The following is a 16,520-nucleotide window of genomic DNA, read 5'->3' on the forward strand; positions in this document are numbered from 1 at the left end:
CCATTTGCTGAGTTGGCTGCCTGTTGAAGTAGCAGCAGACAGTGTAGCTTCAAAATGGCTGCCAGATGGGCACTATCCACAGCAGATGTTGCATATAGTCATGAATAAGAGCTTTACTCACACTTTAAATTAATATTAAAAGTTCAACCATTTTTGCAAGGTGAGGGCTCATATAAAACAATCCAAATTGTTTGGATGCAATACAGTGGAATGTAATTCTGCTTCACCTGACTTTTTCAGATTTAGGATTTTGGAGGCGAAAGAACTTTAGTAACAATTTCTTACTAGATTTCTTTCACTGAAGCAGCTTCCTTCATATGAATATAAAAGCATGATGTGAGTGTTAACAGTAACTCCCTAGGGCAGGTTCCTCGCAGAAATTAGTAACTTCCTTTGACAGTTGCATCATTTTAAAGATAACTATGTATTGAAATCTGAATTCAATAGCTGTGTTATATTTACTTAATTGTGGAATACACAGAATTGTTTTTTAGACTTGCCTGGGCAAACTGTTAGCTGTAGTTGCAGTTGTTTTTAAACGAATTCTAGGAAGAATAATGTTGTTTGGACTAAATGTGTGTGTTTTGCAATAATTTTAAAAGGGAGAAGTCACTTTTTATAAGACAGCCTTAAATATTAGCCATAAAAAGCTACTAGCATGCCAAAAAATAAGACAAAAGAAATACCTGCCCACTTTGAACTCCGCAAGAGGAGCTTGGTAGGATAGATAGATGGTCAACCTCTCTTATGAATAAAAATCAGGCTAGTAAAAAGCCGTGAAATGCAACAGACTGGCTGAGGAGGCATTAAGTGTTTCCTGCTCCTCTGCCTTCCTGCTTGATTTCTGTGCTAGTCCCAGAGAAAGGGCTTTGCCTCCCTTTTTGCCAGCTCATAAATGCAGTAGACTGGACAAGGAGAAATGCTTCACTCTGTCCCTTTTCCATAAGCCCTGCTGCATTTCTATGCTGCGTAGAGAGAAATGACCTTCACTTTCTCCAGCATAGAAGCCTAGTAATACACATATTTTCCTCTAAGCTGTAATTTCTTTTATCAAATTCCATACATTTTCCTCCCTGACATTCCTGGTTATCTATGGTGACTTAAGGGAGTAGTTTATTACTTAATCTGAATATTGGTAGCAGTATAAAACATGAATAAATCATATAAAATATACTAGTTTAATCTCTTGTTTTTAAACAAAAGTATTTTATTACATCCATGTTTCCTTTGTTAATGTTTGTGTGTTAAATCTTCTCTCCATAGGTGGTGAATTTCTTGGTGCTGCTAAACCATTTCCATATTTCTTTGGGCTTAAGAAGAGCTAACTTTTTTACATGTGGAGATATATGCAGGCTAGTTTCTTTGAAGTTTAAATGAACTGAAAAAGCTTCACGGAGAGCATAAACAATCCAATACCTTCATTGGAGAACTGATGGGACACTTTTATAAATAGTTTGTATTGCGTGAGGCTTTCTACCCCTACCAATGAGCAAAAACATTCAGCAAACTTCTCTTGATGGTCCTCTGGGCTTGGACATTTGTGAGTAAACAGGTGGGAAGCCACTGAAGTGGCCTTAATCTCCAACGCAAAAAAACCTAGAATCCATGTTAACATCTTCAAAGGAATATGCCTACTCAACCTCTTTTAGCATATATGGATGGACCAGATGGCATAGCAAGTACTGTTGGTTCACGTATGGAGAACAATGATGCCACTATGCCAATAAAAGGGGCCAACACAATCTCGTACAAGAACTTGCAAGACAAGTTCTTAATGCAAGGGGAAGGATGCATGCCTTTGGATTGCATGTTTTGTGATCAGACTTTCAAGCATCCAGAAGATCTTGGTAAGCATGTCTTAATGCAGCACAGGCCAACACTCTGCGAACCAGCAGTTCTGCGTGTAGAAGCGGAATACCTTAGCCATCTTGATAAAGGACAAGTGAAAACAGACTTGCCACCCTCAGATGCCAATGAAAAGGATAGCCAAGATTTCAGTTGCGTGGTTTGTGGACAAACATTTGAGGAGGCATATGATGTTGAGGCCCACATGAGAAAGCACAAGGACTCTTTCACTTACTGGTGCAGTGTTTGTGGGAGGAGATTTAAGGAGCCATGGTTCCTCAAAAATCACATGAGAACACATACTGGTAAGCCTGGTTCTAGAAGCAAGACACCTCAAGGATCAGAGAGTCCTATAACCATAAATGAGGTTGTACAGGACCAAGTAACTGAAAGTATTACATCACCTTACAAAATCTGCATGGTTTGTGGCTTCCTATTTCAGAATAAGGAAAGTTTAATTGAGCACAGTAAAGTACATACCAAAGATTCAGTAGCCAGTGATGATGGCTCACAAGCTGATCCAGGTGACAAAGGAAATGGATCGCCCAGGGAAGAGTTTTTGCAGTTTTTAAACTTAAAACCACGTATGCCTCCTAGCAATAAAAAGCAAGAAAAGCCTGTGAAATGGATAGCAGAGTTAGATCCGTTCAGTACGTATCAGGCATGGCAACTGGCTACCAAAGGAAAAATTGCTACTGGCCATGGGCAAGTGAAAGAGCCAGGGCATGAAGGAAGTACAGACAATGATGACTCCTCTTCTGATAAAGAAGAGCTTGGGGAAATTTGGAATGCAAACAAAGCAAGCCAGATTGAAAGCACGGGGAAGATCAAGGCAAGCAAAAGTGGTAGTTTCACAGCGATTGGTAATATACCACAAGACAAATTCAAATATCCTGGCCGTGAAGTGCCTTCTATGGAGATGGATTCAAAATTGTCCCAGAACAAAGACAAGCCCACACATTGTTCAGAGTGTGGCAAAGCCTTTCGAACTTACCACCAGCTTGTCCTTCACTCAAGAGTACATAAGAGAGACCGAAAGAATGATTTAGAAGCCAGCTCTGTTGAAGGAAAGCAGCCAAGAGCATGCCTTACAGATGTTGGGACTGTGGATGAGAATGGAGTAGGAGAACGAGGGGAAGGAGGCTCTGAAGATGGATCAGAGGATGGACTAATAGAGACCTTAGGTAAGAGCTACTAAGAAGTTGTGATTCCTTTTTAGCTCACTTGTTTTGTTCACGTATACATTATCTAAACCACATTGATTTTTTTTTTAAGTCACTGACAGAGATTTTTGCTAGTAATGCTATATTAACTAACACCCTTCTTCCTAGGTACAGGTACTCAGCATTTTGCTGCTTAAAAGTCATGGCATAATTCCTTTCTTGTAAGTGCACTTAAGGGAAGGATGCTTGCGTAATCCTTTGTACAGCATGTTCCATGTACACATGACTGCATCTTGCCCTTTCTAGCAATGTGCAGACCTGTAGTTCAGGTTAGTATAATGGAGCACTAGCAATTCTGTTGATGGCTGAATGACTTTTGTTTCTTTGCCATAAAACCTTGAGAAACTTTGTTGTTTCTTAATTCTTTGCCAACTGGTACTGAGGTCCAAGCACTATAGGGACATGTTTGTATATATTCATGATCATTTAGGTTGTGTCAGTGCATAGTTGCTAGTGCATTAATTTTTAAAATATGAAAATTTTGAGAAGATAAAAATTGCTCTTATTTTATGAAATGACTAGGTGCATTTCCTGTCCATGTTTTCTGTGTGCACCACCATTCTGCAGCCTTAACTGAAATTGCACCTCTAAGCAATGGCATTAGAAAGAACCTGAAACTCCCTTTGTTGATTATAATATTGTGCTTGCTGCCCTCTAGTGTTATTTCTTGGGAGTTGCATGTAGGAGCTAGAGGGAGGGAGAGAAAAAACTGTTTATATGACTATCAAATGAAGAACTGGAACCTGCTGTGATGAACAGATAACAAAAGATTTCCCTCCTTTAAATGTATTACAGAAAACCAGGCACTTGTTAGGGTGAACATTTTTTTTTTACTCAAAACAATTAATTTTTATAAAAGAGAAATTCTTCTGTTCCAATACTATGAAAGACTTATACAAGCAAATGAACTATGAAGGTGTCCCACACTAGCATTACAATATTTGAACAAAATTCTGTTTACTGTTGAACTAAAATACTTCCCGTAGGGTTGGGTTTAATACTGTACATTCAGTAATAATAATAAATAATAATATTTGTACCCCACAGATTTGGTAGATTTGTTTCAACTTGTGCAGTGCACTTTGGGTTTGTTCCTCTTGGAAGTCTAACTTTACATTTTGTTTTTCCAGTACATCTATTGTTGAACTAGCAATGCAAGTCTAATAAACTCATTATGCCCACATACACCATGCCACTTAACATTATTTCTAGATTGGGGTGGGGCTGGGATACAGCAACCATACATATTGCTGTTGCATGCTCAATAACCCAGCCGAAGTGTGTGTGTGTTAAATGGCCAACAAAACTCCCAAACAAACATATTTAATCTCCATTCAGGTGACTCCTGCTGTTTCCCCCCTTTAAAATGGCCCTAACACAACATAGCATCAGGTCATTTGGGCCACCTATAGACTTGAGTTAAAGCTGTGTCAAAAGCTAAAACTAAAAACCACCCCCTTGTTGGTATGGTTCTCCATTCTCAGGTGCCCAGTCGGAAACCCCGTCTGGTGGAAATTGCTTGAAACTTAGGAGACCTCAAGGGAAAGAATCTGTGTTCTCATGGGGTTTACAAACTCAAAATTAACTCAGAGTTAATTTTGTTAGAACACAGCGCATAGGCCAATTGATAGTGATGTTGATGCTGATAGTGTGTTAATACACTGCATGGTAGTAAAGGAAAAGGAGCAGTAGGGGTAGGAGATGCATGGCGCATACTGTATATGTGTCTAGTGGTGGTAGCCACAATAACACATGCTGTTGTCATTATAGATGCCGAACATGCTTGGATCCAGTACAGTGGTACCTTGATTCCCAAACTTAATCCGTTCCAGAAGTCCATTCCAAAACCAAGGCACGTTTTCCCATAGAAAGTAATGCAAAACGGACTTTTAAAAACAACCCCTAAAACACCACTTTTACTATCTAACAAGACCATAAAATGGATCAATAAAATGAAAGCAATAATCAGTGCACTGTACTATAAAATAAATAAGACAGTATTGTAGATGATAAAAATTAAAAAAAAATTCTTGCCTACACTGATGATAGTCATTGTTTGGAAGGGGGACTTTTATCCATTTCCACAGTCACACAGTCAATCAATGAGTTGCTGAACTGGGTTCCAGTCCAAAAAACAAGTCACAAAAATGAAGTCACAAGTCAAAGTCCCATCAAAGTAAGAACAAGCCACACAAACAAAAATGCAAAAAAATAGCAAAAACAAAAGCACCAAATATCACCTCAGAACACTGCAATTGGAAACGGAAGGCTTCAATTACGGGGCGGGGGGGGGGACACACAACGAAAATAAGCAGTGCAACACTACAAACAGAAGGCAGGAAGATTTAATTACAATGGGGGGGACACAAATAAGCAGCACAACAGTACAAACGGAAGGCAGGAAGCTTTAATTATGATGGGGGGGCACAAATTAGCAGCACAAGAGTACAAATGGATGCTCAGGAGCACATTCGGCTTCCAAAGCAAAGTTCGCAAACTGGAACACTGACTTCCAGGTTTGCAGTGTTCAATTTCCAAGTTGTTCGGGAACTAAGCTGTTCGAAAACCGAGGTACCACTGTATTCACTTTTATAATATGGTTTGTCTGTGTTTTTTCTTTTCTTCCTCTGTCCAAAGATAAGAACGAAGATGGCATAGAAAGGGCAAAAGTTAAAAACCTTGGCGCCTCTAGAGAATGCAGCTATTGTGGGAAGTATTTCCGCTCAAACTATTACCTCAATATTCATCTCAGAACTCACACAGGTAAAATGAATTGAACTCTCTTCATGATGGTTGGTGCCTGAACTGAAGGAAATTTCATGATTAGGATAATTCCAGCTTTGGTGTTTGATACACTTCCCAGAACCAACTTACTGCATTCTGAGGAAATACAGTAGGCCCTAGTTGTGACCTCTAGACAGATGAGGTGGTTAAGAGCTATGCTATTAACTCCAAATGTCCAGAATTGTGAGCCAACTGGAAAGGATATTGGAAATCGAGGGATTTACAAATAAGAGAGCACTGCTGCTTGCTTTTTAAGATTTTAGCCTCTTTCCATAGTATGTGGTGTTCAGTGAACTCCAGAGAACTGTGATGTTCAGTGCTGGAAGCTATATGTATGTTGGGAGGAGAGGCTGTTACACATCCATATTGACTCCAGGAATGTAAGCATCTTCATCAACATTGATGGCTCAGAGCCCACCTCAGAAATTTAGCTTGTAGAAGGACGTGGAAATTCTCAAGTTGCTTTGCCACTTGCTTGAGGGTGGGGGAGTGTGGTAAAGGTCCTTGACATGCCTTATGCTATTCCAGAAGGATGTGATGGCACTCCTTAGTGTTCAGCTTCAGTTGCTTACTGCTACATGGCTCAATCCTGGCCAACCAAGAGACTCACATATGTGAACCAGTGATGCTGACCTCTTGAAAATGTATGCAACTATAGGGAGGATTATCACCTTGGCTTATATGCTTTGTTGTTTATCCTTACTTTTGTCCTATGTTTAGCAAAATGGTCATCTAAACTAAAGCAGCTAAAACTTCCTCTAAATCAAAGAGATATTAGTACTTAGTGAAGTACTTAGTACTTAGATTTTGGCAAAATATTGATTCCCCCAGCATATTTAGTGGAGATGGGAAAGGATAGCACAGATTTCCTGCTTGTGTTTTTTTAGCAGAGGGAAATGGTAATAGCTCTGACTTCTCGTTTGCAACTCTTTCAGGTGAAAAACCATACAAATGTGAATTTTGTGAGTATGCAGCAGCCCAGAAAACATCTTTGCGATATCACTTGGAGAGACACCACAAGGACAAGCAAACAGAAGCTGCAGCAGATGTGAAAATTGACAGTAAAGGTTTGCTATCTTCTCAGGAGATGGGCTTTTTGCCAGTCGGCGATTGTGTTCCAGAAACCAAAAATCTGAAAAGGCTCCTGGAAGATGCCAAAGATGCTAAAGGAGGCCCACCTGTAAAACAGCAGAAAGAAATGCTTTCCTCTTTTCAGACTGCACTGAATAATATCACTCAGGACACAAATAAAGGTACAAACTATGGTGGCTCAGATGATGGTGCATCAGTTCCATGCCTTGAAAACTTAAAGTTGGGAAAAATTGAAATAGAGCTTCAGGAAAACAAGCACGTTGATAGGTCTGAGAAAAGGAATTATGTTTTGCCAGAAAGTGTGCTTTATTCTGGTGCTGTGAAAGGTGAAACAAATATGGCTCTTCTAAGCGACATTTCAGAAAACTCGAAATGCAGACTAATAGCTCAAGAAAAGCCCTTAAATTTATCTACTGGCTGTTCTCTGGATGCTTCAGCAACTGCTGCCTCTCAGTGCTCCTTAGCAACCAGCACCTGCTCCTTTTGTACTTACCGAACACTATATCCAGAGGTTCTAATAATGCACCGGCGATTGATGCATAAGCCCCCCAATAATTCCAACGCTGCTAATAAAAATAGCATCAGAAATAGGGCAGCTCTTAAAGCCAGACGTACTGGATGCCCACCTTATCTTCTGGGAAAGGATGTGCACCCTCTGCCTCTTAACCCTGGGAAAATCAAGTCTTCCTTGCCTACCCAGTCAAAATCTCCGCATGTGGAGAAGGCTAAACATTGTGCCACTCTACGGAGCAAAGCACCCATTTTTTCAGCGTTGAACTCTAGCAGCTCGGCACCAAGTAACTTGAAATCATGCAAACTGCAAGTGATTGGAGGTCAGATTACTAGCTCTAGACCACAGCATGAAACCCACAACAGCCCCAGTAGCACTCCTGTACAGGATAGAGGGAAAAAGCTGGATCCTAAAGCAAGAGTTTTGGCTTCTCAATTAGGCATAGCAAGTAGCAACATAAATGGCTCTCTTGAGACTCCGTTGAATGAATCTGCTTGGTCAAGCAATCGAGGAATAGAGTTTCTCAGTAACAGACCTGCAGGGAATATAAACTTGGAATTTGATGGACTGCCTTCTAAAAGAGCAAGGTCTAATCTTTTGGCTCCAGAACAGATTGACCCTATGCTGTATCGGAGAGGGAACGATGCTGGCAGATTACATATTGCAGGCAGATATGCAGGTCTGCTACCTCAGGAATATTCACACACCAAACCTGCTGCCTCATTCCTCCCAGCCAAACAAGGGCTCATGAGCTCTGAAGTAGATGCTATAAATCCAGTGACTATTCTGAAGCCATACGAAACATATGGTCCTGGGCCATATTACAGTTCCTGTGGATCAAGTAGCAGCCAAGTCCCCAGCTCTTCAAAAGAAGGTATTCACATTGTGTTTCAGCACTTTAAAAACAAAACTAATGCTTTCTGCTTGCTGAATCAAATTATCATGTTTTAAGTGACTGCACTGCTCACAAAAACTAGAATTTACCAGCCATTTATCTAATCCTCAATGTGTATTTAAGAACTTGGATGTGATTGCTGTTGTCTCATTAATCCTGGGCTTATTAAATGTATCTGGGGGAAAATAGGATAGCAGACATATATTTATTGGCTGCTACAAAGTGGTGCCCAATCACAACTATGGCAAAAACTTGGATTTCTCTGTGGGATATTTTGACTTCTGCCCCAGAGGAGATCAACGCATGGCTCCCACTGTGAACCCCAAAATTTCCCATCTAGACATTGTAAGATAGGTCACTCTGTTTTTTCTTTTTCTGACCAATCGCCAGTAATAATTTCTTTTTTAAAAAAATGAGAGTGATCACTTACCGCCTCCTTTACTTCCCCAAGGGCTTACATTACCAGAAGACAGGGATTTGGCACCACACTATGTTTTCACACAGCATGTTGCTAAGAGCAGCTGCCTTCAAGCTGCATAGTTTCTGTTTTGCAGAAACTGTTGTGCATGTAGATTTTATGTCAGCCACCCTGGGTGCTCTTTTGGGAGGAAGGGCAGGGCAGGAAAAAAGAACAATTAATACAAAATTAAGGGAGGGAGAACAGAGCCCTAGTTCCTGCTCTTTGTTATACAGCACTGGGTGGGTTGGGGGAGGCTAGGTGTGGGACTCCTTGCCTCCTTTTCTAAACTTTGTCAGTAACTTCTTAAAGCTAGAAAGAAGAGTTATGCCCTATGCCAGATTGGAGAAGGCTGCAGACATGCCAAATTCATGTGTATAGCTAATGACCACACCTGCTGGCCTGAGTCTTTAGGTTCAGGTGGTTACCATTTTGTGCATGTCCAGTTGACATGTGACCAGTGACATATGGGTTGTTTGAATCCAGAACAAGGGCAGAACAGTATGGGCTTATGCGCACTTGGGGGCCAGGAATGGAACCCCCACACAAAATGGCGACTGCCTGTATATGTATGCCAGCTCAGAGAAAAAAACATCAGCACAAGATGTGCAACCTGGACTTAGATCCAGGGCCAGCACAACGCTTGAGAGTACCTGGGACAAAGTACTCTCACTAAAATGCTGCCTTGTTGCCCCTCCTGAAATAATAGTTTTCCAGGTGCAAGGGGAGCAGCAACAGGCACAAGTGGGAACAGACAGCAGTTGGGGGCCATGCAGTACTGAAAGTAGCGGAGCTCCAGGTTCCTCAGCACAGGGAAGCACTAGGTTCGCTCAGGTGGTCGCAGCCGCAGATTTCATTTCCCTAGAATGCTTCAGAGCTGCAAACTGAAATTGCAGAGGGATTACACATTTGGGTAGGGCATTGGGTTTAGTGAAGATGGCGGCACTGGAGCTGCTGGACCCTTCACAGGTCCCCCCACCTAAATTTAAAAAGGGAAGGGGGATGCCATCAACAGCTACAGGACCCCTGGGATTTTTCCAGCCATGCCGTGTGCTGATTCAGCACTTGCCTGAATCATGTGACTAATACACCACATGAAGCAGTAGTGTGGTAGTGGCTCATGTAGCTTTATCTCTGGGATGGTATGGACTTACTGTGGTTGTTTGTCACAGGAGCAGTTCCTGAATTACATTAGTGATATAGTTGCTATTCGCCCTTGGCTGCAGTGAAGTAAGAATAAAGAAAGCATGAGGAAGCATGTGGGAAGTGCCTGCACCTACATTTTCATGGCTGTAATAGTGACGAGGCTTTCTCCATGTGTTCAGATCCCTCTTGTGCAGCTTCTTTATTCCTATTTTCCAGAGTGGTCTCAATCGGATTATTTGTTTTGAATACTTCAGGAAATTATGTATGCTAAGAGTTGGGACAAGCAGCGGCTAAAGCGCTTTGCTGCCTCAGGCCAGGGTTTTCGCTAGATGATTTGAACCCACGGTTCTACAAACTCGCTGCCTTGTTTTGCAATAAAGCTGCATTCACGTGGTTATTATTCCAGCACAAGTCCGCCCCCCCCCCCCAATTTGGGTATAAAACTAGCAAGTTAGTTGTCTTGTGGAAACAAATTGGTAACAGTGCATAAAATGGGAGCTAGATTTGGCTTGGGCAAGGAACTTGTGCTAGTCTTGTAACATTTTTTTGCACCTCCCACCCAGCTTTAAAACAATTGGATTCATGTCATGCTACAAACTGCTTTTGGTTTCAAAAGCAGTTGGTGTTGTTTTGAGGGGAAAGCTACTGTATAGCAGCCCCCCCCCCCCGCCGCCGCCTTGAGCTTGTGCAAAAAGTTTCATGGTTCATTGGGTCCTGACCATTGTGTTTCATTGAGGTATGCAGATCATTATCATTGTCTGATGTAATTCTTCCAGCATTTTGCATTCAAGATAGATTCAGCTGAGTTCATGAAAACGATCAAAATGTAATTGCAAAAAGTGTGTTTATAGACAAGTTATTCATTTGAGCAAGGGCAGAGGAAGAATGCCATGGTTATTTCACTAAGTTCTTGAAATTAGTTTTGTGGCTATTTCTGGCCTTAGTGGTAATGTCTTCTAATGTGCTGGGGGTTTTTTTTGTTTGTTTGTTTTTTAAGGAAAAAGGCCAGTGTCGTATCAACACTTGTCTAGCACCATGCTGCAGAAAAGAGGTTACGAGAGGCTTATTGGCAATACACATAATCGACTGAATGACAAGAGAACATGATTTTGCTACAATGAATGGTAAACAACTTTTTTTATTAAAAAAAAAATTAACCTCGGGAATAAGGATCTTCTCCCCTCCCCACAATTCACATATTGGCAGGAGGAACACAAAAAAGTAATGTGAATTGATTGTTGCAGACCCTCTTATCCCAGAACAAAAAGTGGGCATTATGTGCTTGTCAGTGGTCAAAATGTAAAAATATCATGAGATACAACTAAAAAGGAGTTACTGTCCAGCATGCTTGTGAGGTTCAGCTCATTATATGTTGTGCCATCCTGTTGTAGTTTACCGTATTTTTAGCCCTGTAGGACGCACCGTCCCATAAGGCGCACCTAGTTTTTTGGGGGGGAAATAAAGGGGAAAAATTATCCCCCCCCCCAGGCGCGGGGCTGGGGCGGGGGAGGCCCGAGCTTCCCCCGACCCCAGTCCCCAAACAGGCAGCTCTCTGCAAGCCGTGGGAGCCCAGGGCTGGCTCCCGCTGCTTGCGGAGAGGTCCGCGAAGCCTGGACGCGCTGATCTCAGCGGGCGCAGGCTTCGGCATGCAGGCAACTCTCCGCAAGCAGCGGGAGCGCTCCCGCCGCTTGCGGAGAGGTCCACGAAGCCTGGATGCGCTGAACTCAGCTGCTTGCGGAGAGGTCCGCAAAGCCTAGAGAGCGAGAGGGGTGCGCACCGACCCCTCTCGCTCTCCAGGCTTCAGCGAAAGCCTGCATTCGCCCCATAGGACGCACACACATTTCCCCTTCATTTTTTGAGGGGAAAAGTGCGTCCTATAGGGCGAAAAATACGGTAGTTTCAGTGAGTTTTAAGAGCTTTGCTTCTTTATGTGAAGGACAGAATCTTTATTGAATGGCACTGGTTTATTCTTGTTCTCATGGTATCTAAAATAATGCTTTGATTTGCTTATGCTCATCTTTCGTAATTGAGATGGCTACCCAGGACTATTCAGTTTAAATATTCTCTGTTCTGTGGTCCTGCTGCCTGTCTGTCTGAGAAACTAGGGTGCATCCCTAAGCTGTGTGGTTTCTCCATTTTAAGGAAAAAAGGGTGCTGTGTGAGAGGATTTGCTCTGTTATGTAAATATGAGTTACCAAGCACTCTTACTGGCCCAGTAGCTTTGATGTTCCAGTGGTCAGGGTTGTCCTATATTGCTGCCCCAAACAGTTTAAGTATCAACACTTTTTAAAGTAAAAATGTTTGTGTGTTGACATATCTCAAATAGTGTATGATTCACGTGAAGATTCCCCTCTTCACCTTCCTGGAAATGTTTTCTTACTTAGTTTTCTAAGTGTGTGTCCTTCATTTACCTTGCTTGACCCCCCCCCCCCAGTTTGACTTGTTTACAAGAGGATACGTGGTTAAGGCCATTTAACTGGAACATTCAGGTCCTTGGTAGTGCACTAAAACTAAAATATAACTCTTGTAAGGCAAGATTGAGGGGAAATGGGTAACACAATGGCAATGTGTCGCTGATCAAGCATTCCTTTATGTAATTGGGGAGAATTTGCCAACAGGTGTGTGTGCTATATTTTCCATGTTCTGGCACCAGAGTTTATAATCTGTAGCCTAAAGTTCAACACAGTTTTTCCTACATTTGTAATCACTTCTAAGTAGTATTCTTTCTGAAGTTTCCAGCCCCACTATGCTTTTTTTTTTTTGTATCTGTTGTGAGTCATTGCCATAGAACCCTTTTTGTTTGTGTGTTCCAGGTATGAAGATGCAAATTTTGATTTCCCTTGCAGTTCATCTCTTGAGAATAATGAATGATGAAAGCTACCAAACTAAGCTGTGATTGTACTGTTGTATAGAGAGAAACACTACAGTTCTGTAATGGAAGGTCTGACCCCATTTGTACATTGTGGACCTAAACACTGTCTTCTCAAGACTAGCTTGCAAAGAACTGGCAAATGCATCTGTTCCTGATCTTGAATAATATTTTTTCTCAGAATTATCATTGACCAAATATTCAATATAAAGTATATTTTTGCATACTTGAGTGCTGCTGAAAAGAGATCCAATTTAGAAGCTGTGTGTAACCCTTGCACCTCAGGTAAATCTGTGCATTGAGATGTGTCTGGTTTAAATACTGGGATTATTTTTGTATAAGGGTAGTAGTTTGTCAAATTTTGTTTTGTGCTTTAACCTATGTACATTTTTGAAAACGTTTCCAAATGAACAACATACTTTTGTTTTCATCTTATGCAGTTTAAATACCAGCTGGAATAAGGCAAAAACATTAACACAAGTACCACAATCTTTTCAAAGAAACCGTGTACTTTATTTTCTATCAATAGGGAGTAACACGTCTCATAATCCTTGGCATGCAGTCACAATTCAGATAAAATGCTTTTTGGCCTCCAAGCTATTACTGAAGAGGGACTTGTGCTTGCATGAGATAGATTCAGTTTACCCCTCTTCCTCCTAAATACTCAGTTTTGACTCCACAGATGCATCATATTGCAAAAATGCATAGCTTTAAATTTTTTTTGTACATATGCCTGAAGCAGAAAACAGCATTCCTGTTGAACCCTGATGCAACTTGTTGTACCAGTTACAAAACTTTATATTTGCAAATATAGTACTCCTTGTTTGTCCAGCAGCCAAAGCAAGGACATGACCCACCCATTCATATAGCTGTATGCATGGGAAAAGATTTCCACATGGTACTATGAAGTCCTATTCTACTCCCCACTCTGCACCCCACCCCACCCCACCCCAGCATTCCTTTCCATTTTGGGCCAGAATATAATGTCATGTGCACTGCCATTACTTTCAACTGAAGGCCTGTCTCGCCTCCCCCTCCCACCTCAACCCACTCCTCCATACGTCTATGGGGCAACTGTGGGCCTTCCCATGTTGAAGGCAATGGCTTGCACATTTCATTGTGCCCAGGGCTATATTCACCAAAGCAAAGAGGAATGGTGGTGGCTTTACTTAGGGACCCACTCCTTTACATTTGGAACTGTGTGCTGTGCATGCAGTACAGCCCCAAGTTTTTTGATAGCCTTGTCAAGGAACTGTTGGGGTTTTTTGTGTGTCTATGAACCCAATATTTTTTCCATTGCACATGACAATAATGAATGGAAGAGCCGTCTTGTTACCAGCCATGTTGCTGTGCATATTGATGATACAGCATGTGAAGCCTTTAATGACTCATTCTTTTCTTTGGGTTTGGATGTCAAACATTTCCAGGAAACAAATGGTTTCAAAAATAATTTTTGCACTGTTGATTGTGTGTTTCTTATCAGATGTAAAACAGCAGAACACAGACTTTCTTGGCGATTACCCCACAACCCCATATGCAACTTTGAGACATTTTAAATTAATTTCTTACTTCCTGTGTATTAAGGGATATGTAATTTTGATGTCTCTGTAAAACTGGCAATGTAATGAAGTGCTGTGTATCAGGAAATTGTACACAATTTACCATTTTCCTGTTCATAAGCTGAGCCATATGTACATAAAATCTAGATTTGTTTTCCTAGTTTTGCACTTTTATAGCCTATTTTTTGAAGATAAATTTGCGTGGAAGATGGTTATTCTATTTTTGCCTTACCCTTCAACGAGTCTTATAGGATGTGTAAAATAACTTGTCTGTATCCTTTTTTTCAAGTAATAAATCTTAAAATATAAAAGACCAGGGCTATGTTTAACTATAGTTTGTATGTTTTTAAAAGAATCTTCCTCTTCATTTTGGTGCAGTTTTTCTAAAACTCTCAGTCTCTTTTCAGTATGGAAGAGAACGAAGAACGCTTTCAAATTTGATTCGGGACATCTCTCTCGTGTTACCTTTATTATGTCACTGGAGCTGCTCCAGCGCAAGCTTCTTCCTTCCCTGCAGAAATAATATCATAAGTCCTGCACTTGCTGGGTTGGTTTCCGGAAGGGGAGACACTGGTGGACCCTTTCCCCATGGCCTGGGGTTTCCAGTGCTCCTTTTGCAGCACAAAACAACGCAGCTCATATATTGTGATGTTAACACAAGAGATGCCCTCAATTGCAGCTGTACACCCAAGCATTTCCACACGGGAGTGCCATGAAAGCCCTGTCAAAACAGAGGATCTGCAGCAGCAGAGCTTTGTAGATTGCAGCCCTGGTCTCCAAAGTAGGTTTTGCCCATCAGTATTAACTATGGGATACTACTGGGGTTTTTTTTGGTTTTTTGTTTTGCAATAGCAATGAGTATACTGGTACAAATTATCAATTTGTTGTATTTATTTCCTACCATCTTGATTTGTTTTAATTGTGGAACCTCCCTTAAGTTTGTCAGGCTGTAGACACCAATTCAAGTCATTTAATTTATGATGTGTTTTCAGTTTAGTGGAATATGTTATTACATGTGGATGTAAATACAACTTGGTGTTTTTTTTGCAAATACTCTCGTCCTTGTTTCACTTTCTGAACACTAGACAGTCAAAATTTTACAGGGTGGTTGCGTGGTTTTTGTTTGAACGCAAGTTGCATGCAAAATTCCAAGTACTGAACGGTCATTCTGCAAGAGGACTAAAGCAAGAAAATTACTGAGGAGTGTCTTAGGGGGATTTATGGAGCAAAGTGAAGTAGTAAAACTGATGTCAAGCGGGGGGGGGGTGTCCTCGGTTGTTTTCAAAAGTTTACTAGGGTTTCTTTTAAAAATATACCGTATATAGTGGTACCTCGGGTTACAGATGCTTCAGGTTACAGATACTTCAGGTTACAGACTCCGCTAACCCAGAAATAGTACCTTGGGTTAAGAACTTTGCTTCAGGATGAGAACAGAAATCGCACAGCGGTGGCGTGATGGCAGCGGAAGGCCCTATTACCTAAAGTGGTACTTCAGGTTAAGAACAGTTTCAGGTTAAGAATGGACCTCCAGAACAAATTATATTCTTAACCTGTACTTGAATCAGTCGTTCTTTGGGGTCTGCTTGTGGTACTGGTGGTCAATATTACTTTTAAAATACTTTATTTTGGGGGGGGGGTCCTTTTATTCAACAAATAGGTGTTCTTCCTTCATTATCAGTTCTTTGGAATCTGAATGAGGGAAAGGGCAAGGTTTGCTATATGCAGCCCCAGTAGTTAAGTGAAAATAAATGGAAAGGGCTCACTTTAGAACTAATACAAGTAAATACCAAGTTTCACTTCATTGCTCAAGAGAGGGAAAGAGCCCTTTCTCTCATGGTTGACATCACTGTGGTGTTTGAACTTCAATTTTAGAAATGCATCTTGACTGCACACACAAAATATCCACGATGTAGTATTAATCTTCAAGGCAGGTATAGCATTGTCACGCAAGTTGCATTTTTATTCTTCCCCCTAGAAAATGGGTGCAGAGGTCAAGCAGGTGTATGCATTAGCAATAAGAAAATGTCTCGTTGTACTTCTACTATTTATTAGTATTTACTAAATTTCTATACCAACCTTCATCCGAAGATCAATATAAAAACACAAAAAATACCATAATAACAAACAAAAACAATACCT

The 16,520-nt window shown here is 41.1% G+C and overlaps 1 protein-coding gene across 4 annotated transcripts in view; it reads left to right on the top strand.

Moving 5' to 3' along the window:
- ZNF217 (zinc finger protein 217) overlaps window positions 1-15,432 on the top strand; it is a 34,423-nt gene extending 18,991 nt beyond the window's left edge. For 3 of the 4 annotated variants that reach the window (XM_081867563.1, XM_081867560.1, XM_081867562.1), the window contains exons 2-6: window positions 1,264-3,029; window positions 5,706-5,831; window positions 6,788-8,329; window positions 10,951-11,077; window positions 12,767-15,432. In XM_081867563.1, the coding sequence (XP_081723689.1) occupies window positions 1,628-3,029; window positions 5,706-5,831; window positions 6,788-8,329; window positions 10,951-11,060 (3,180 nt within the window). In that variant the 5' untranslated portion in view covers window positions 1,264-1,627 and the 3' untranslated portion in view covers window positions 11,061-11,077; window positions 12,767-15,432. Of the gene's footprint in view, window positions 1-224; window positions 337-1,263; window positions 3,030-5,705; window positions 5,832-6,787; window positions 8,330-10,950; window positions 11,078-12,766 lie in introns of those variants that run through there. The other variant, XM_081867561.1, reaches the window with a different exon arrangement.
- Window positions 15,433-16,520: the final 1,088 nt, after the last annotated feature.

This window comes from Podarcis erhardii (genome assembly GCF_964252035.2).
Source record: "Podarcis erhardii genome assembly, chromosome: 6".
NCBI classification, from domain to species: Eukaryota; Metazoa; Chordata; class Lepidosauria; order Squamata; family Lacertidae; genus Podarcis; species Podarcis erhardii.